We start from the raw sequence: 22,861 nt of genomic DNA on the forward strand, positions 1-22,861 counted from the left end.
TAAATGAATAAATAAATAAATGTCAGATCTCGCCGGGTGTGGTGGCTCACACCTATAATCCCAGCACTTTGGGAGGCTGACGTGGGTGGATCACTTGAGGTCAGGAGTTTGAGACCAGCCTGGGCAACATGGCGAAACCCTGTCTTTACTAAAAATACAAAAGTTATCTGTGCGCAGTGGTGGGCACCTATAATCCCAGCTACTTGGGAGGCTGAGGCAGGACAATCATTTGAACTTGAGCCACTGCACTCCAGCCTGGGCAACAGAGTGAGACTCCGTCTCAAAAAAATATAAATAAATAAATAAATAAATAAATAAATAAATAAATGACAGTTCTTTCAGTAGTTATTTTTCTTCTCTTTTCTGAATGCTTGAAGATTGCAAAATGGCAAGTTTGGCACAGCAGTGAAGCCTTTTTTTAGAATCCCTCTTTCTTGAGATTTATTTTATTTTACTTTTTGAGATGGAGTCTCACTCTGTCACCCAGGCTGGAGTGCAGTGGCGCGATCTCAGCTCACTGCAAACTTCATCTCCCGGGTTCAAGCGATTCTCCTGCCTCAGCCTCCCAACTAGCTGGGATTACAGCCATGGGCCACATATCCGGCTAATTTTTATATTTTTAGTAGAGATGGGGGTTTCACCGTGTTGGCCAGGCTGGTCTTGAACTCCTGACCTCAAGTACTGGGATGAGCCGCCACACCCAGCCACTTTCTTGAGATTTAAAAGAGCACAACTTTACAAACACTTAGAAAGCTAAGACATCTCTGTTGCCAAAACAAACATCCCTCACCCTTACCCTAATTTTCTAGTATGTATGGAATGTTTTCTGTTCTTTTAGGAGCAGGCTTGTTTCATGGCTAGAGTCTGGAAATGTTGCATCTTTGTCTTTCTGTATATACGTGAGCAGCCCTGTTAATGGAAGCACTTACTGCTAATTGGATATGAATGGGGTGGGATGGGGGTGGTGACTCCTTATCTGAATAACATCAGTTGTGTTGGTTCTAACCCATTTCTTCTTCTCCTTTGTCATCACCACTGTCATTTTTTTCTCTTCTCTGTCTTCTCCTTCCTTTTCCTCTTACCTTCTTTATTTTTAACAGGGATTGGAGAGGTCAATAAGAGCGCCTTTAAAAAGAAATCTACTCACTCTTCTGTGTGCATAAGGCTGAGCAGAGGTTCTACGTCTCAAGAGCAACTGACTTCTGTTGAGCACTCAACACGCTGCAAAGACCAGCCATCTTGCAACCTCACCTCACAGCATGGAGAGAGGAGACCAACCTAAGAGAACCAGGCAGGCCACCCCTTGTGCCACCAGGCTCTTCCTCCATCCCAGGGGCTCCGATACCCTGCCTTTGTACTGCTCCCTTTTTAGTTTGAAAGAGGTTTCTCAGCCAGGTTCTCACACTTGTAATCCCAGCACTTTGGGAGCCTGAGGCAGGTGAATTACCTGAGGTCAGGAGTTCAAGACCAGCCTGGCCAACATGGCAAAACCCTGTCTCTACTAAAAATACCAAAAATTCACCGGGTGTGGTGGTGCACCCTCAGGATGGTGGTAATCCCAGCCACTCGGGAGGGTGAGGCAGGAGAATTGCTGAAACCTGGGAGGTGCAGGTTGCAGTGAGACGAGATCGCGCCACTGCACTCCAGCCTGGTTGACAGCAAGAATCCATCTCAAAAAAAATAAAAATTAGTCTTTTTTGCCTTTATCTTTAAACTAGTAATTATTAACATAAGTGCCCAAGTAAAAAGCAGCGAGTTTTTCTCCAGAAATTATCCACCCCCCGAAAAAAAGTTTTCGTTTGTGCCTAGGTTCATAGAAAATCTCTCATATTATGAGTGTTCTGAATTATTTTGTTATGAAGAACAAAGTACCCTTTACAGAACACAAGTTAACCTGAAAAGATATCAGTTGGTGTTAGTTTTGGATGTTTGTAGAGATCAACTGAAAAAACGAGAGGGGTATAACAGATTGCGTCATTATACTAGGGTTTAGAACCTCATATTTGGGAATATTATATATCTTTGTAAGGAATTTAAGGATCAATTTGGAAACTTTATAGAAATTGTTTAAATTGTGGTCACAAATGTGTACAGATAGGATGACTTTTTCAAAAAGAACTTTTCCTAATATCACCTGATTGGGTACTTGGATCTTGGGATAAAATTCCGGTGACATTATAAGTAGATTTGTTTGTTTGTTTGTTTTGAGACAGAGTCTCACTCTGTCACCCAGGCTGGAGAGCGGTGGTGCGATCTCGGCTCACTGCAACCCCCCCCTCCTGGGTTCAAGTAATCCTCCTGCCTCAGCCTCCCGAGTAGCTGGGATTACAGGTGCCCACCACCACACCCAGCTAATTTTTGTATTATTAGTAGAGACAGGGCTTCGCCATGTTGGCCAGGCTGGTCTCACCTCTAGTGATCTGCCTCCCTTGGCTTCCCAAAGTGCTGGGCTTACAGGCATGAGCCACTGAGCCCAGTCTATAAGTCAATTTAAAAAGCACTGTTTATCAAACATTCAGAAGGAAGTCAAAATTATATGCTCTATAAAACTTACATATAACTTGAAAAGTGGCTCTGGAGATCATGAAGATACCAAGATTGAAGCTGCCCATGAACGGTTTGGATAAAATTTATTCTCCAAATTGTGAAAAAGGCAATTTCTGAATTAACATTTATGTCACTTTAAGTGTGCATATAAAATGCACTTACTGAATGTTATATATAGGTATTTGACTATTTCACCTACATCCCTGAAAGTTTATTTAATTTAAAAATTAGAGACAAGGGCTGGGTGTGGTGGCTTATTTTTGTAATCCCAGCACTTTGGGAGGCCGAGGCGGGCGGATCACCTGAGGTTGGGAGGTTGAGACCAGCCTGACCAACATGGAGAAACCCCGTCTCTACTAAAACATAAAAAAATTAGCTTGACATGGGGGCACTTGCCTGTAATCTCAACTATTTGGGAGGCTGAGGCAGGAGAATCGCTTGAACCTGGAAGGTGGAGGTTGCTGTGAGCCGACATTACGCCGCTACATTCCAGCCTGGGCAACAAAGTGAGACTATGTCTTTTTTTTTTTTTTTTTTTTTTTTTTTTTGGAGACTATGTCTCCAAAAAAAAAAAAAATTAGAGGCAAGATGTCACTCTGTCACTGAGGCTGGAATTCAGTGGTGCAGTCATAGCTCTCTGCACCCTCAAACTCTTAGGCTCCAGAGATCCTCCTGCCTCTGCCTCCCAAGTAGCTAGGATCATAGGTGTGTACCACTATGCCAACCTAACTTTTAAATTTTTTGTTGACATGAGGTCTCACTATGTTGTCCAGACTAGCTTCAAACTCCTGGTTGCAAGTGATCCTCCTCCTTGGCCTCCCAAATTGCTAGGATTACAGGCATGAGCTACCATGCCTAGTCCTAAAAATCTATGTATTCAAATTGTCAACACAGACCGTAAAAATCTTTTTTGCCCTTTCTTATTGGAAACATTTGCAATCACTGTATATATGAACATATGTTTCTTATAATTAATAAAGATTTCCATTAAAACACAGGTAATTCAGTATAGGGAACTTAATTGATATACATAATGTTAAATCTATTTGAATTTTCTCCCTAGGAATGAAAACATTTTCAACTGCTTATACAAAAACCCTGAGGCAACTTTTAAGCTGATTTGCTTTCCCTGGATGGGAGGTGGCTCCACTCATTTTGCCAAATGGGGCCAAGATACTCATGATTTGCTGGAAGGTATGTTAATTGTTAACATCATTTAAGCAATTTATAAGGGCAGATGACATAAAGGTATTAGAATTTGAAGTTTGGTCAAGACTTTCCTTCCTGGTAGGTAATTAATAATAAACTTTCAAGATTATGCTTCAATAGGGTGACTTTTATATTTCTAAAGTAACTTGTCTTTACTTTGTTTGTATCGTTACAGCTAGAAGGACCTTTTAGGAGATGACGTTCTAATACTGCATTTGTCTTTGGTATAATTATTGATATGGTTGAACTGAATCTACCATCTTGCAATTGTTTCCAATTTGTCCCATGATGTGATCTATTTTCCCTTTTCTGCTTTTCTTTCGAATTAATACAGAGTCTAAAAGACTGCTATAAATCCAGGCGCAGTGGCGCACGCCTGTAATACCAGCACTTTGGGAGGCTGAGGCAGGAGGATTGCTTGAGGCCAGGAGTTCAAGACCAGTCTGGGCAACACAGTGAGACCCCATCTCTATAATAATAATTATTTATTTATTTATTGTTTTTGAGTCGGAGTCTTGCTCTGTCACCCAGGCTGGAGGGCAGTGGCGCAATCTCGGCTCACTGCAATCTCCACCTCCCGGGTTCAGGTGACGCTTGTGCCTCAGCCTCCGAAGTAGCTGCACTTACAGGCATGTGCCACCATGCCCAGCTAATTTTTGCATTTTTAGTAGAGACAGTGTTTCACCATGTTGGCCAGGCTGGTCTCAAACTCCTGACCTCAGGTGATCCACCCACCTTGACCTCCCAAAGTGTTAGGATTTTTTTTTTTTTTTTTTTTTTTTTGGAGACGGAGTCTGGCTCTGTCGCCCAGGCTGGAGTGCAGTAGCTTGATGTTGGCTCACTGCAAGCTCCGCTTCCCAGGTTCACACCATTCTCCTGCCTCAGCCTCCCAAGTAGCTGGAACTACAGGCGCCTGCCACCGCGCCCAGCTAATTTTTTTGTATGTTTAGTAGAGACAGGGTTTCACTGTGTTAGCCAGGATGGTCTCAATCTCCTGACCTTGTGATCCACCCGCCTCGGCCTCCCAAAGTGCTCGGATTACAGGCGTGAGCCACCGCGCCCGGCCCCAAAGTGCTAGGATTACAGATGTGAGCCACTGCAGCCAGCCTCTATAATAATAATTTTTTAAAGTAAAAAATAAAAGTATTAACTATTCTGTATGTCTCTATTGCCTTATTAGCCATAGTTTTTTGTTTTCTTGTTTTTGTGGATGCTGTCAGATTTACAATGTGCACTTTTTTATTTAATGTTATGTGCAATTGTAAATCTGGCTGATTTCAAGACTGTTTATTATTATTATTATTATTATTATTATTATTTTGAGATGGAGTCTTGCTCTGTCTCCCAGGCTGGAGTGCGGTGGCATGATCTTGGCTCACTGCAACCTCTGCCTCCCAGGTTCAAGCGATTCTCCTGCCTCAGCCTCCCAAGTATGTGGGATTACAGGCACACACCACCAGGCCCAGCTAATTTTTGTATTTTTAGTAGAGACGAGGTTTCATAGTCTTTACTAAATTCACATTGTTAACAATCAGAATTCTTAACAATTCTGATTGGTTGAAGTATATAGCATAAAAAGTTAACAAGTATGTAGGCATCTTAAGGTCTGGAGAGCCATGACTGATTTAATCCCGTCTCTGTGCTTCATCTGATAGGGATTAGCCATCTGATTTAATGGCTGTAAGCCTTGCAGGTAAGTGTTCAGCTTTAATTCAGAAGCTTGTTTTTATTACACATCTGTCCAACCTGTGGACATCTTGGGCAATTTTTGAAGATTTTTCTTTCAGATTTTCCCTCTTCTGACAGTATCCTTAGAGACACACCTATTATCTGTATGAAATCAATGAACTTACTGTATTTTTTTCTTCCTTCTCCTCTAAAAAAACAGTTGTATTATTTTTACTCTATCAGAGCATATAACATCATCCCTAATTTTTTTTTTTTAGTCTTAGAACCACAATAAAGTCTTCAAAACTCACCACCAGTCGTTTTGCCAAACTTTCCCTAATCATGTATTCTTTGGATGAAGTTTGTCTTCTAGTACAAGGATGGTGAGCTTTTTCTGTAAACGGCCCAATAGTAAATATTTGCACATTTGTGGGACATACAGTGCTTGTTGCAACTCTTCAGCTTTGCCATTGTCTCACAAAAGCAAGCACAGACAATGCATACAAAATGAGCATGGCTGTGTCCCAGTAAAACTTTATGTACCAGAATATGTGGCTGCAGGCTGGGCATGGTGGCTCACGCCTGTAATCCTGGCACTTTGGGAGGCTGAGGTGGGCAGATTATTTGAGGTCAGGAGTTCAAGACTAGCTTGACCAACATGGTGAACCCTGTCTCTACTAAAAATACAGAAAATTAACTGAGCGTCGTAGTGCACGCCTATAATCCCAGCTACTCGGGAGGCTGAGGCAGAAGAACCGCTTGAACCTGGGAGGCGGAGGTTGCTGTGAGCCGAGATCATGCCACTGCAGAGATCATGCCACTGCACTCCAGCCTGGGCCACAGAGTGAGACTCCGCCTAAAAAAAATAAATAAAAACAATGTGGCTGCTGGCTTTGACCCATGGGTTATAGTTGTTTGCTGTTTTAGTAGATTCTTCAGGCAGACTCATGATTCCAATATATGCTAAGCTCCTCCATCTCTAAGACTGCTTTGATACTGGCAATACTTTCTTTCTTTTTAAAAAAAGTTTTTCTGTAGAGACAGAGTCTTGCTTTGTTGCCCAGGCTGGTCTCAAACTCCTAGCCTGAAGCGATCCCCCCACCTTGGCCTCCCAAAGTGCTGGGATTACAGGTGTAAACTACAGTATCTGGCCAGGAGATAAATTACTGATGTGTATACTTCTTTGAGTTTCTTTAACAACTTGTTTTACTGTTTGTTGTCTTGCTTCAGATTTTGTTATCAAAGAGTCTGATATCATCCTGATTTGCTTCTTTTATAAATGACTTGGTAATTTGTTTGGAGGGCTTTTTTTTTTTTTTTTTTTTTTTTTTTTTGGTGACAGAGTCTCACTCTGTCACCCAGGCCCCAGGCCGGAGTGCAGTGGCGTGATCTCGGCTCACTGCAGCCTCTGCCTCCCAGGTTCAAGTGATCCTCCTGCCTCAGCCTCCTGAGTAGTTGGGAATACAGGCATGCACCACCATGGCTGGCTAATTTTGTATTTTAGTAGAGACGGGGTTCACCATGTTGGCCAGGCTGGTCTCGAACTCCTGACCTCAAGTGATCCGCCTGCCTCGGCCTCCTAAAGTGCTGGGATTACAGGTGTGAGCCACTGTGTCTGGCCACAAATCCTCAAATTCTAACATTTTAATGCAACTACTATGGGTCAAGTTTCTCAAGCATATGATAGGCTCTTTTGATATGTCGTTTTCTTTCTTATTTTATTTCAGGGAATGTTACAGTAGGTAGTTAGACATAAATAAGGCAGGAGAGGCCCCTCCACCCCCAGCCAGGAATGTCAAGTGACTATCAGGTGATGGTCAGGCAGTTGTTAAACCATCTATCTAAAATAATAATTAGTCACCGCCGGTTCCAGGGAAAGGCAGTCCCCCAATAGCTACAACACACTGAAAGTTGGCAATCAGCAGCTTCCTGATAGGATTTCAGAAACTGGTCAAGTGGATTCACACATGCGCACTAAGAGGCAAAATGGTGGTGTTTAACTGGTCCTTCCTTCCAGAAAAACTAGTAAGGGAAAAACACTTTCAGTGAGCATGCATACAACTCCAGTAAACACACTGGGCATACAGCCCCTCCCAAGTTCTGGCAGGCCACTGTGCATGCAGAGAGCCCACCCCAAGGGAAGAATCAGGGTAGAAGGGATGCAACCCCCCAAAGCATGCCAATGTATAAAACCCCAAGTCAAAGGTCAAACAGGGCACTTGATCTCTCAAGTCATCCACTTGGCCCTCTTCCAAGTGTACTTCACACTTCACTTCCTTTTTTGTTTCTGTTCTAAGCTTTTTTTTTTTTCCTTTGACACAGGGTCTTGCTCTGTTGCCCAAGCTGGAGTGTGGTGGTGCAATCACAGCTCACTGCAGCCTCAACCTCCCAGGCTCAAGCGATCCTCCCACCCCAGCCTTCCAACTAGCTGGGAACACAAGCATAAGCTACCAGGCTTGGCTAATTTCTTTTTTCGTATTTTTGTTGTTGTTGTTTTTGTAGAGATGGGCTTTTGCCATGTTGTCTAGGCTGGTATCGTACTCACTCAAGGATTCACCCGCCTCAACCTCCCAAAGTGCTGGGATTATAGGCGTGAGCCACAGTGCTCAATCCTCTTAAGCATTTTTTTTTTTTTTTTTTTTTTGAGATGGAGTCTCGCTCTGTCACCCAGGCTGAAGTGCAGTGGCGCAATCTCAGCTCACTGCAACCTCTGTCTCCCAGGTTCAAGCAATTCTCCTGCCTCAGCCTCCTGGGTAACTGGGATTTTACAGGAGCCTGCCACCATGCCCAGTAAATTTTTGTATTTTTAGTAGAGACAGGATTTCACCATGTTGGCCAGGCTGGACTCAAACTCCTGATCTCAAGTGATCCACCCGCCTTGGCCTCCCAAAGTTCTGGGATTACAGGCATGAGCCACCCCACCTGGCCTTTTTAAGATTTTTAATAAACTTTCACTCCTGCTCTAAAACTTGCCTCAGTCTCTCAGTCTGCCTTATGCCCCTTAGTCAAATTCTTCCTTCTACTCTACTTCCTTCTACAAGAATTGAGGTTGTCGCAGAGCCATTACGATTCGCTGCTGCTAACAGGAGTTTGCATGAATTAAATATTGATTATTTTCCAGTGTTTTATTTTGTTTAGTTTTCTTGAGGCTCTCCATGTGTTCCTATGCTGGAACCTTTTCTGCCTTCTATGACTACTACTTTGTTTTGTAATGTTTTCCCTTCCATGACTACTACTTTGTTTTGTAATGTTTTCTCTGTCCCGCTTTTGTTTCCTAGCTCTTTTGCTTGTACTCCATATCTAATTCAATACAGCACTTTGCATCCACTGTGTTGTGGGCAACTTTTAGTCATTTTTGAAATAATTTTTGTCTTTTTAATCCATTTCTGTCCACTATTCTGTCAGCTCTTTGTGCAATTTTTTTTGGTCTATTTCTATGAAGAATTTTACATTTCTGAGTTATAGTGTTCTTTTGTTTCCACTATTTCTGGTTTAATTTCATCCAAGTTGGAGTGTTGTGCTGTTTTTTTCTGCTTTGTGAGGTGTTTTTTGTTTTGTTTTGTTTATTATTGAGACAGAGTCTCACTCTGTCACCCAGGCTAGAGTGCAGTGGTGTGATCTTGGCTCACTGCAACCTCTGCCTCCAGGGTTCAAGTGATTCTCATGTCTCAGCCTCCCAAGTAGGTGGGATTACAGGCACATGCCACCACGCCCGGCTAATTTTTATATTTTTTAGTAGAGATGGGGAAAGTGTTCTCATTGCCTGAAAAACTTTGATTTATACTTTCTATATTCTGTACGATAAATTTATCTTTGTTTACGACAAAGTGTGTTAGATTTTCCTGACGAGCAAGAATAGGTCATTCCACTGGAGCTAAGGTTGGTTGCTGACTAGTGAAGTGCAGTTTTAAAAACCACCTCGTTTGTGTGGGTGGGGATTCTGTAATTCTGGTTCTTTGATATTTTCATGTTTCTGTAGGACTGTTTTCTATCTCCAGCCCCATCCTTCTTTATTTTTAGCTATCAGGATTCCCAACACTATACCTGTGTATTCCTCAAGCTTTCCAAGTCTCGTCCTTTCTACATGCTGGTAGCCAATACTCTGATATCAAGTCTCAAAGAAAATAATCCATTCATTGGAAGAAGAGAGCCCTGCAATTCCTAAAGGCCTTTTTAGAAATTATCAGAAATACTTTTATATGAGGTTTTTAATCAATAGCTGATGGTTCAATACATACAATTAAAGGCCACTACTTTAAACAAGTTTTCAAATAGTAGATCTATAAAAATGTATACCATAAACTTAACCGTGTCCATGTCCACTGCTCCCCTTAAAGAACAAAACAGTACCAATATAATTGAAGTCTCCCTCTCCATTTATGGCCTCCTCAAACACTGACTTAAGCAAGATATAATATAATCTCTCATATTTCTAACTTTATATACTTTTTTTTTTTTTTTTTTTGGAGACAGAGTCTCACTCTGTCCCTCAGGCTGGAGTGCAGTGGCACAATCTCTGCTCACTGAAATCTCCACCTCCTGGGTTCAAGCGATTCTCCTGCCTCAGCTTCCCAAGTATCTGGGATTATAGGCATGTACCACTATGCCCAGCTAATTTTTGTATTTTTAGTAGAGACAGGATTTCACCATGTTGGCTAGGCTGGTCTCAAACTCCTGACCTTAGGTGATCCACCTGCCTCGGCTTCCCAAAGTGCTGGGATTACAGACATTTCTCTGAAACTTGCTTTTCCCACAACCTAGTTTTTAGTATTCCATTGTGTGACTATAACACAATTTATGTATCTATTCTGTTCTCAGGCATTAAGGTCATTTTTATTCTTTGCTATTAGTATAAACAGGGCTTCTATGAGCATCTTATACATGTCTTCTTATATACATGTACGAGAGAGTCTACATCTAGGAATGGAATTTCTGGGTGGTAGAGTATGAACATCTTCAACTACATGAAATATTGTCAAATTGTTCTCCAAAGGAATTATAATAATTTATACTACCAAGCAGTATAGGAAAATTCTTATTGCTCTATATTGTTGACAATACCGTTGTAATTTTTTGCTCTGTGCATGAAATTATTCTAACTTTACATTGCTTAACCCTTATTACAAGTAAGATTAGACATTTTTTTCACATTTTGATTGCTTGTCTTTTTCTCACTGACATGTAGAAATTCTTTCCTTTCTTTCTTTCCTTCCTTCCTTTCCTTCCTTCCTTTTTCTTTCTTTTCTTTTAACAGGATCTTGCTCTGTTGCCCAGGCTGGAGTACAATAGCATGACCTTGGCTCATTGCAGCCTTAACTTTTCAGCCTCAAGTGATCCTCCCACCTCAGCCTCCTGAGTAGCTGGGACTACAGGCATACACCACTATGCTCGGCTAATTTTATTTTATTTTTTTTTTTGTAGAGACAGCATCTCACTATGTTGCCAAGGCTGGTCTCAAACTCCGGCGCTCAAGTGATCCTCCTGCTTCAGCCTACCCATGTGCTGGCGTGAGCCACCGTGCCTGGCCAAAATTCTTGGTCTATTCTGGATTCTAATTTTTTTTAGTAGGTTTTGTGTGTTGAAAATGTCTTCTAGTTTGTGCCACCTTTCTTTTTAATGTGGTGTCTTCTGACTCACAGAAGCTTTAAATTTTAATATAATCAAGCGTATTACTCTTCTTTTAAACTTTATGCTTTTTATGGCTGGCTTTAAAAGCAAGCCTAACCTAACCCTATACCCTAACCCCAAGTCACAGTCATTTGCCTATTTTTCTTCTATCAATTCTAAAGTATTTTGTCATATTTGAGCCTGCCTTTTGTATATAGTGTGAGCTAGATATCCAAGTTTACTTATACCACATGAATAGCCAGTTGGCTTAGCAACGCTTACTGAGAGGTCTATACATTCCCCCACTGGTTTTAAGTGCCAGTTGAATTGTAAATTGAGTTTTCACATGTATGTGGGTCTATTTCTGGGCTTTTTTTTTTTCTTTTTTTCTTGAGACGGAGTCTCGCTCTGGAGTGCAATGGCACAATCTCAGCTCACTGCAGCCTCTGCCTCCTGGGTTCAAGCGATTCTCTTGCCACAGCCTTCCTAGTAGCTGTGATAACAGGCATGAGCCACTATGCCTGGTTAATTTTCATATTTTTAGTAGAAATGTGGTTTTGCCATGTTAGTCAGGCTGGACTCAAACTCCTGACTTCAGGTGATCCACCTGCCTCGGCCTCCCAAAGTGCTGGAATTATGGGCATGAGCCACCGTGCCTGGGCCGGGTTCTCTATTCTGTCCCATTGGTGTACTTGCCTCATATGATACCAGAAACACAGCATCTTCATTCTAGCAGCAGGGAAGTCTCAGGGTAATTGGGAGGTTTCCTTGATGCCTTCATGGAAAAAAATGAGTATCTGCGAGTCCATGTGTAGGTCTATTTCTGGATTCTCTTACTCCACTGATCTATACGTCTATGTTTACTCCAAAAGTATACTATCTTGATTACTGTGGCCTTATAATAAGCCTTAGATATCCAGTAGCATAAGTTCTCCAACTTTGTTCTTCTTTCTGAATATTGTTTTGGATATTTTAAGTCCTTTGCATTTCCATACAGCTTTTAAAATCAGCTTATCAATTTCCTGAGATTTTGTTTGGGGTTGCTGTGAAGTTATAGATCCATTTTGGGAAAATTGACATCATAACAATATTGATCCATGAGTGAGATCTGTTTCTCCAGTTTAAAAAGTATTGTTTTGATTTAGCAGTATTTTGTCATTTTTTGTTTCTGGCCTGCTTCAGCTTCTTGAGTAGCTAGGACTATAGGAATGTGCCACCATGCTTGGTTAATTTTTTTTTTTAAGTTTTTTGTGCAGATGGGGTCTCCCTATGTTGCCTAGGCTGGTCTTGGACTCCTGAGCCAAAGCAATCCTCCCACCTTGGCCTCCCAAAGTGCTGGAATTATAGGCATGAGCCACCGCACTTAGCCTTCCAAAACACATCTTTAAATGATCACAGTCTACTTTCAAATTTTATTATACCAGTTCATTTTTAATGAAAGAATCTTATAAGAGTGTTATTCCATTCCTCTCTCTTGACCTTTGTGCTACTTTTGTAAAACACTTTTCTACTTATCAATTTTGTGTAGAGCAGTCAGCTGTCTTTTTTAGTGATTTTAAAGTAAAAAAAAAATGTTTAGTAAGAACTTCTGAGTTTGTGGGGGGGAAAACCAAAATGATAAAAAATAATCTTTTATATATATTTACATGATTACCTTTGTTAAAGTAGATCCAGATTTTCATCTGACATTATTTTTATTCTGCCTGAAGAAGTTCCTTTAATATTTATTTTAGTGCAAGTCTGCTGGCATTGAATTCTCGTGGGTTTTATGTGTCTAAAAAGTCTTTAACTTCCACTTTTGAAAGATATTGTCAGAGGATATGGAATGCCAGGGTGACAGTTGTTCCCTCCCTTCCTACCCCCTAGTATTGGTCTCTGGCTTGCCCTATTTCTCCCCTTCTTTCCCTCCTTCCCTCCCTCCCTCTCTCCTTCCCTCTCTCCTTCCTTCCTTCCCTTCCTTCCCTCTCTCCTTCCCTCCCTTCCCTTCCTTCCCTCTCTCCTTCCCTTCCTTCCCTCCCTCCCTCCCTCTCTCCTTCCCTCCCTCCCTCCCCCTTCCCTTCCTCTCCCCTTCCCTCCCTCTCCCCTTCCCTCCCTCTCCCCTTCCCTTTCCTCCCCTCCCCTTCCCTCCCCTCCATCTGTCCATCCATCCGTCCATCTCATCCTGTCTCCCAGCTTGAGTGCAGTGGCACAATCACGGCTCACTGTAGCCTCAACCTCCCAGGCTCAAGCAATCCTCCTGCCTCAGCCTCCCAAGTAGCTGGGACTACAGATGTGCACCACCACACTCAGCTAATATTTTTAATTTTTTTTAATAGAGATAAGGTCTCACTTCATTGCCCAGGCTGTCTCAAACTCCTGGGCTCAAGCACCTTCAGCCTCGGCCTCCCAAAGTGCTGGGATTACAGGCATGAGCCACCGCACCTGGCAGGCTTGAACAATTTCTAATAAGAAATGTGCTGTCATGGCCTGGGCACAGTGGTCCATGTCTGTAATCTTAGCACTTTGGGAGGCCAGGGTGGGCAGATCACTTGAGGTCAGGAGTTTGAGACCAGCCTGGCCAACATGGTGAAACCCCGTCTCTACTAAAAATACAAAAATTACCCAGGTGTGGTGGCATGTGCCTGCATTCCCAGCTACTTGGGAGGGTGAGGCAGGAGAATCACTTGAATCTGGAAGGCAGAGGTTGTAGTGAGCCAAGATGGCACCACTACAATCCAGCCTGAGAAACAGTGCAAGACTCCTTCTCAAAAAAATAAATAAATAAATAAGAAATGTTTTGCCATTACCTTTGTATCTATGTCTCTCTTCTGTGGCTGCTTTTTAACATCATCTTTTTATCAAGTGTTTTTAGCAATTTGATGGACAAGCCTTGTTGTGGTTTTCATTGTTTATTCTGTTTGAGTTTCCTTGAACTTCTTGGATCTACGACTTTGTAAGTTTCAAATTTTGACATATTCAGCCACTGTTTTTTTTCAAATGTTTTTCTGTTTCCCTCTTCTCTTCTCTCCTTCTGGGACTCCAATTACACCTATGTTAGATTGATTTATAGTGTACCACAGTGTGCTCATCAGCTGTGCATTTATTTTGTCATGTTCTTTCTACGCTTAATTTTCTTTTTTTTTATTTTGAAGACAGAGTCTCAGTCTGTCGTCCAGGCTGGAGTGCAGTGGTATGATCTTGACTCACTGCAACCTCTGCCTCCCAGGCTCAAGTGATTTTCCTGCTTCCGCTTCCCAACTAACTGGGACTACAGGTGCATGCCACCACACCCAGCCAATTTTTGTATTTTTAGTAGAGATGGGGTTTCACCCTGTTGGCCAGGTTGGTCTTGAACTCCTGACTTCAAGTGATCGGCCCACCTTGGCCTGCCAAAGTGCTGGGATTACAGGTGTGAGCCACTATGCCTGGCCAACATGCTTAATTGTGGATAGTTTCTTTTTCTATGTTTAAGTTCACTGATCTTTTCTTCTTGGCGTCTAGTCTGCTGTTAATCCCATCTGGTGTTTTTAAATTTTTTTTCAGATATTTTACATCTCTACGAGTTCCATTTGGGTCTTTTAAAAATCTTTAGTTTCTGTTCTTATCATGTTCATGTTTTCATTCACATTAGTGAGCACATTTGTATTTAATAACCGTTTAAGGTCCTTGTCTGCTGACTCCATCTTTTGTTATTTCTCGTCTGTTTCTTATGTTTGATGCTCTCCCTGGAGTTGTTATGGGTCATACCTTCCAGCTTTTTGGCATGTCTGGTGAGTTTTGATTAGATGTTAGACATTGTGAGTTTTACATTGTTGGGTCCTGGATTTTGTTGTATTCCTGTACAGTGTGTTAGACTTTGCTCTAGCAAGCAAGCCAATAAGTTATTTGGGATCAGCTTGATGTTTGATTCTGGAGATGCTTAGATTGTGTATTTATTCATTAGGAGATGACTTGTCATTGTTTCTGTTAGGCATCCTGAAGTGCTACTAGCCCAGGGTCATTTCGAGTCATTTTTCTGCTTCACTTTCTATAAATTTGAAGTTTATTTATGTTACCTGCACTCCAGTCTACCAAGGTAACATAAATAAACTTCAAATTTGCATAAATACAAGGCTTTGTTTAAAAAAATCTAAGGGCAGACTTTTTCCCCCATCCAGAGCCAAGGCAAAATCAGAAAGTTCTTCTTTTTCTCCTTTGCCATTTGGAAAATAAATACTTTATTTGTAGTCTACTTTTTCACAGAGGGTCTAGAATTTAGGGTTTCTTGGCTTTGTGTAAAGGACTCAGTTCTAACTCTCAAATTTAATGCATTCCAGTGCCTTATCTCCTGACCCTCTAGGTCACCCTTGAAACCTGATGTTTTATTTTCCTGATATAGGTAATGGTTGTTGGGGTAAGCATTTCATCAGCACATGATCATCAATGGAATTTTCAGTTCCTTTGTTTTTTTTTTTCTTTTTCTTCTAGGTGTTCCCTTTATCTTATTGTGAGCAGATTCTTAGTCTGCTATATTTTATCCTCTTGCTTTTATTATCAGCAAATTCTAAAACTTTTACCTTGCTGGACTTAACTGTTATCATTCATTTCTTTGAAATTTTTTCTATCAGGTAAATATGAGCCCTTTTATAACATCACAATATCTCATTCACTGTCTGTGCGTGTTCACTTGTGTTTCTCCATCTCCAGTGCACTCCTTAAGGCTTCCTGGAAGAGAAAGCCGAGTTGAAGAACCTCTTGAAAATGACATCTCCCAGTTAGTTGATCAAGTTGTTTGTGCTCTGCAGACAGTCATCCAGGATAAACCATTTGCATTTTTTGGCCACAGGTATTTGATATCTGTTTTAAAAGACTTCAGGGGAGTTTCTTCTATCTGAAGTTTGTGGTTAATGTTATTCTTTGTGTTTTGTAAGATGCATACCTTTGTATTGGTTAGACAGCATGTTAGGTAATTATGGCCATCACAACTTTTACAATTCACCAGTTTGTATGGTAAGTATATCTATTTTTTTTCCTTTTAGGCAAATAAAGTCAACACTTGTAAAACCAAGACTTTAACAGCAGCTTACATTCTATTTATTTTTGAAATAAGAAATTATGCAAAGAGTATATGTTTCTTAAGCTACGTTGTATAATTTTGAGGTTAAGTCAGAGACCCTGGGGTTCTGGCTATCTCTTATCAGTTGTATGACCTTAGGAAAATTTCTTAGGCTTCTGAGTTAGTTCCTTTTTCTATAAGGGTACAATAACAATAGTTCCCATTTGTGAGGCTTAAATGAATAGTGATCTTAAATAAATTGGTATATAGTAAGGACTCAATAAATTTTGGCTATTATATCATATAAGATTTACAAATATGGTCAAGCAGAAATTGAAAAATAAAAAGTATCCATCATCCTACTACCCAGATAACAATGCTTTAAAATTCTGATGTAGTTCCTTAGTATTTTTACACAGTGGGGTCTGGTTTTATATATTTACTTGATCTTTTTCACTGAAAAGCAATGTACACTCACAGGATGTGAAAGATGTTTATTGCTATAATAGTTATATTATAGTAATATTAAATTAAATATAATATTAAATTAAATATATTTATATTATTGCCATAAATATCTTTCACATCCTGTAAGTATACATTGCTTCATGATTTGTTTGATTAACCTCCTTTTGTGGATATGAGCTATTTCTATCTTTTTCTGTTATAAACAATCGTCCAGTGAACATTCTTTTTTTTTTTTTTTTTTGAGACAGAGTCTCACTGTGTCACCCACGCTGGAGTGCAGTGGCACGATCTCAGCTCATTGCAACCTACACCTCATGGGTTCAAGCAATCCTCCCACCTTATCCTCTCAAATAGCTGGAATTACAGGCACACACGACCATACCTGGCTAATTTTTATATTTTTAATGGAGTTGGGGTTTCACCATGTTGGCCAGACTGGTCTCAAACTGCTGACCTCGAGTGATCCACTTGCCTTGGCCTGCTAAAGTGCTGGGATTACAGGTGTGAGCTGTGGCACCCAGCCCAACGAACATTCTTATAGAAAATTTAGTATAAATCTCCTATCAATTTTTTAGGATAAATTCTCAGAATTTATGTTAAACAATATGCACATTGTTAAAGTTCTTTTCAAGACACGGTCTTGCTCTGTCACCCAGGCTGCAGGGCAGTGGTGCAATCATGGCTCACTGCAACCTCTGTCTCCCAGGCTCAAGTGATTCTTCCACCTCAGCCTCCCAAGTAGCTGACTACAGGAGCATGCCACCACACCCTGCTAATTTCTTGTCATTGATGTTTTATAGAGATGGAGTTTCGCCATGTTGCCCAGGCTGGTCTCCAACTCCTGGGCCCAAGTGATCCACCCACCTCCGCCTCTCAAAATGTTGGGATCACAGATACGAGGCACTGCATCCAGCCTGTAGAAGTTGTTGCTATATATTTCCAAATTACCTGCACTTTACACTCCATGCGCAATGAACATGGTGCTGAGTTTCCCTTTCTTTCAGAAAATATATACATGTGCAATTTACAAATAAGCAACCTCTGGCAGTTTTGTCAACCAAATGTATTTACATAATATCAACATTTTCGATCCCAGTACCCCTTTATACTTTTAAGATGCATTGAGGAACTCAAAGAGCTTTTGTTTATATGTGATATATCTGGCGATATTTATCATACTGGAAGGAAAAACTAAGAAATTTTAAAGATGTTTATTAACTTATCTAAAAATAACATTAACAAACCTATTATACATTGACATAAATAATATATTTTAATGAAAAGACTATATTTTCCAAAAAAAATGTGAGAAGGTGAGAAGAGTGGCATCATTTGATACTTTTGCAAATCTGCTTAATGTCTGACATAATAGAAGGCAGATGGATTCTCATTTCTGTCTCTGCATTCAAATTGTTGCTGTATCACATGTCATATAGCTTCTGGAAAACTCCACTGTGTATTCATTAGGGTAAAAAAGGCAAATAACATTTTAGTATTTATCCTGAAAATAGCTTTGACCTCATGGACCATCCATTAGGATCTCAGAAATTTCCAGGGGTCCCTAAACCGTATTTTGAGAACTGCAGATATATACTGTTAAAGACATAGTGATACACACCTTTAAGGAAGAAAAGGAAATTTAAATTAATTTGAAGACACTGTGCAAATCAGTACTAAATCTTAGAGTGAATTATCTAGGCTGTCTTTGAAACAGTTTTTATGCTGATATAAATCACTGAAAAGATAGACTTCTTAATCAACTGACACTTTCCTTTCATCTATTACATGATCATTGTTGTGTTTATGATACTGTTCCTTTTGACTTTCGGTGGATCATCACGAGTTTTGCTTAACAGTTCTTGTCATGTTTTTCTTTGCTGAATTTAGTATGGGATCCCACATTGCTTTTAGGACTGCACTAGATCTAAAAGAAAACAATCAACCAGAACCATTGCATTTATTTTTGTCAAGCGCAACTCCGGTACACGTAAGTAATTTAGCTTTTTCCTAGGAAGGGCAGTGGAGAGCAGGGAAATGGGGATAAAAATAAGCCATTATTTCTCTATCTGGTGAATTCTGGTCCAGTATGATGATGATGGTGGGGATACTAATAGATTGGTGCAAAAGCAATTGAGGTTTTTGCCACTACTTTCTTTTTCTGAGATGGAGTCTCATTCTGCTGCCCAGGCTAGAGTGTAGTGGCACGATCTTGTCTCACTGCAACCTCTGCTTACTGGGTTCAAGAGATTCTCCTGTCTCAGCCTCCTGAGTAGCTGGGACAACAGGCGAGCACCACCACAGCCAGCTAATTTTGTATTTTTAGTAGAGACGGGGTTTCACCATGTTGGCCAGGCTGGTCTTGAACTCCTGACCTCAGGTGATCCACCCACCTCAGCCTCCCAAAGTGCTGGGATTACAGGTGTGAGCCAGCACGCCCAGCCTGCCATTACTTGCAATGGCAAAAACCACAATTGATTTTGCACCAACCTAATACTTGCTGTTGAAAAGTCCCTTAAATCTCTTTCAATATCATTCTCTGTTTCCCTGAAATGCACTTCAGCTGTTTCCTACTGGTACTATTCCTGGCATCTCTGAGCTAATGCTGACCATAGTGCTTTTTCCTTCATTGTGGGTCAGCTGGGAACTTAACCAACTTTGAGCAAAGTAACTGGATCAGAACCAGGAAAGACTCCTTGAAATGTTAAAAGGGGACAGTGATGTCAAGTTCTTAGAACTACCATGGCTTTTTAAACCTGGTGCTGTTGCTCCTGCTGCTCTTCCTCCTACCTCTTTGGTCTTTCCCACTTCATCTGGAGAAAGATCCTGCCTGTCCCAGGATTCTAAATCTACAAAGCCATTTTGGTGGCATTATGATGCTGTAGTTATTACTGATGAGCCTTCTTCTCCCCACTTTCAAAACGACATAGTTCTTTCCTGAAGCCTGTAGATAAAGCAGTCTACTTCCCAGCCTTGGTTTAATGACTTTTCCCTTAGATCAACAGTTTTCAGTTTATGAGCCAAGTGTGTTATATGAAATATCAGGCCTGTGTTGTTGTTCATGTTTCAAGTCAAAGGCCTGGCATCGCATTCCCAAAGATGATGAATTGTCAGAAGAACAAATAAGTCATTAGCTTATGGAATTTGGAGGCATCCCCAAGCATTTTGCTGAAGACAAGGAATTCATGAAACAATATAGTCCCATCATAAGGGCAGATCTGAACATTGTTAGAAGTTGCATGTAAGTAACAGAAACAAGGTTTTTTCTTTTTTTGGTACAATTATTTGTAGAAAAACATAGATTGGCAGTGCTCTGAGGTTGCTTATGTGGGAAGACAAAATTCTAAGAGTTTGGTTTCATTTCCTTTGGGGCCACCTATGGTATGTATTACTGGTTTAGAATGGAGCCTAGGCACAGAAATTGTATCTATAAAAGATGTCTAGCATGGCCAGGCACAGTGACTCATGCCTATAATTCCAGCACTTTGGGAGACCAAGGCCAGTGGATCAATTAAGGCCAGGAGTTCAAGACAAGGCTGGCCAACATGGCAAAACCCCATCTCTACCAAAAATACAAAAATTAGCCAGACGTGATGGTGCACACCTGTAATCCCAGCTACTTGGGAGGCTGAGGCAGGAGAATCACTTGAAGTCAAGAGGCGGAGGTTGCAGCGAGCTAACATCATACCACTGCCCTCCAGCCTGGCCAACAGAGTGAGACTCCATCTCAAAAAAAAAAAAAAAGTCTAGCATGTATTTTTCTTTAAAAAATATATGATTAGACATGTATATTTTATCTCATAATAACATAGTAAATATCTGTTGAATAAATTAATGCCAAAGCATTTTCATCTTCTTAGAAGGGTCAGCAGAAATAGATTGTTACTTATTGTAAGTGTGGGGGCAAACCAGTGTGGAGAAATTTGCTAGGTTTGCTTTTTTGTACATTTTGTTCCAGAACTCATTAAGTTCTATGAATATCTCTCCATTCCCTTGTCTCGTGGGATGTCTGTATAGACACTTGATTCTTCTGATAGAACTGAAGTCCTGATACTCTGTAAATCCTACCCCAATAATCTTTCCTATTTTTATTTTATTTATATATTTATTTATTTATTTATTTATTTTTGAGATGGAGTCTCACTTTGTCGCCCAGGCTGGAGTGCAGTGGTGTGATCTTGGCTCACTGCAACCTCCGTCTTCCAGGTTCAAGCGATTCTCCTGCCTCAGCCTCCCAAGTAGCTGGGATTACAGGCACCCGCCACCACACCCAGCTACTTTCGCATTTTTAGTAGAGATGGGTTTTCACCTTGTTGGCCAGGCTGGTCTCAAACTCCTGACCTGAGGTGATCCACCCACCTCAGCCTCCCAAAGTGTTGGGATTATAGGCGTGAGCCACTGCGCTCAGCAAGGACTAAGTTTTTGAGATCTACTGCACAGCACAGTGACTACACATGTATATTTCAAAATTGCTAAGAAAGTAGATTTTACCTGTGCACATCATTTTAAAAAGTTAAGTATATGAGGTGATGGATATGTTAATTCGCTTGACTTAATCTTTCCATAATGTATACTTATATCAAAATATCACAGTATACCTCACCAATTTATACAATTGTTATTTGTGAATTTAAAACAAAATTGAAAAAACTGAGAAGTAATCCAAATCACCATGGACATTCAATGCAATCATGGATGCAAAAGCTGGCTTTTAATAATTAAGCCTTGCACAATGGTGAAACATGCCATCTTTAGAGTCCACTTAGCAGACTGAAACCCTGTGTCTTAACTCACTGCGAGATTCTGAGCAAGTTTCTTTAACGGTCTGTGTCTCATCTCATCAACGAAGGGATAAGAATAGCACCTTTTCAAGGTGTTGTGTGAGAATTAACTGCTTGGTAGAGGGGAGCGTCTGGCACACAACAAACCATGAGCTATTTTAAAAAAACAAAACACAACCAAAAAACTCACAACCAATGAGTTTTTTCACTCCAAAGAAACCTCCAAAACACCAGAAATAACACATTAACATAAATCATTCATGGGGATATTCTACTCACAGAATGTAGAAAATGTTGACATTCTCACCCTTTCTCCAGTGAGCCAAATTGCAGTAGTTACTCACAAATTTTAACGTCCTCTCTCCAAATTTCAAAAACTCTTCCAAATCCTGCCCTCCTGCACCTTCTCCTTTTCAATCTGATCTCTCCCACGTCCTCGTTATCTCCCTGCTTTTTCCAATACAAATGAAATCAGGCCTACAGAGTTTTTTCCAGTTCTCTTTCCCCATCACTACCCCTAAAGCTCAGAGCTACTGGCCAAAATGGAAATTGTCAGCCGAGAAGTGCCAGAAGCTGTGACTACTTCAGCTCATATAATCTGTCCTCCTCTCTTGCTTCGGACTATTGTTATTGTTCCTCGTCTGGGTTCCTGATGCCACATACACTAGGGTGTTTCATAATTGATATCATCCCAAATCTCTTGCAAGTTCTGTTTTGTCTCTTTTTTTAAAGTTTCCTTTGTGTTTCAGTGTGAATAATTTCCTCTGACTGTCTTCAAGGCCGCTGACTTTCTTCAGCTGTATCAAGTCTACTGATGAGCCTGTCAAAGGACTTCTTCATTTCTGTTATTTCTAGAAATCCCATTTGACTCTCTTCTGGTTTTTACCTTTCTAATGAAATTCCCCATGTGTTCATGAATGTTAGCCACCTTTTCCACTAAATCTGTTGATAAATTAATCCTATGTATTTTAAAGTCCCTGTTTGAGAGTTCCAACATCTGGGTCTTATCTGTGTCTGATTCTTTTGACTGCTTTGCCTCTTAACAATGGGTTATTTCTTGCTTTCCTGTGTGTTTGATAATTATTATTACTATTATTATTTGAGATGGAGTTTTGCTCTTATTGCCCAGGCTCGAGTGCAATGGCGCGATCTCAGCTCACTGCAACCTCCGTCTCCTGGGTTCAAGCAATTCTCCTGCCTCAGCCTCCCGAGTAGCTGGGATTACAGACACGTGCCCCCACACCCAGCTAATTTTTTTGTATTTTTAGTAGAGATGGGGTTTCATCATGTTGGCCAGCCTGGTCTCGAATTCCTGACCTCAGGTGATCCACCCCACCTCGGCCTCCCAAAGTGCTGGGATTACAGGCATGAGCCACCGTGCCCAGTGATAATTTTATAAAATCAAAAGCCAGTTATCATGCCTAAACACAGTAGAGACTGAAGGTAATGTTTTACACCTGAATTTGAACACGTCTCTCCTTTTTGACAGGCCGTTAGTGTGGGGAATAGAGTTAGTCTAGACTGGGCTTGAGCTGGGTAGGGTTTTGTTGTTGCTGTGATGACCTTGAGC

At 40.8% G+C, this 22,861-nt stretch overlaps 1 protein-coding gene across 1 annotated transcript in view; it reads left to right on the forward strand.

The window, feature by feature from the left end:
• The window catches only part of OLAH (oleoyl-ACP hydrolase), a 41,264-nt gene that overhangs the window by 11,464 nt on the left and 6,939 nt on the right, over positions 1–22,861 (forward strand). Inside the window, 6 exon segments of the mRNA XM_063607198.1 lie at positions 3,611–3,741; positions 10,846–10,929; positions 10,932–10,988; positions 15,697–15,835; positions 18,401–18,500; positions 19,582–19,751. Of these exon segments, the coding sequence (XP_063463268.1) occupies positions 3,611–3,741; positions 10,846–10,929; positions 10,932–10,988; positions 15,697–15,835; positions 18,401–18,500; positions 19,582–19,751 (681 nt within the window).

This window comes from Pan paniscus, chromosome 8 (genome assembly GCF_029289425.2).
Source record: "Pan paniscus chromosome 8, NHGRI_mPanPan1-v2.0_pri, whole genome shotgun sequence".
NCBI lineage: Eukaryota > Metazoa > Chordata > Mammalia > Primates > Hominidae > Pan > Pan paniscus.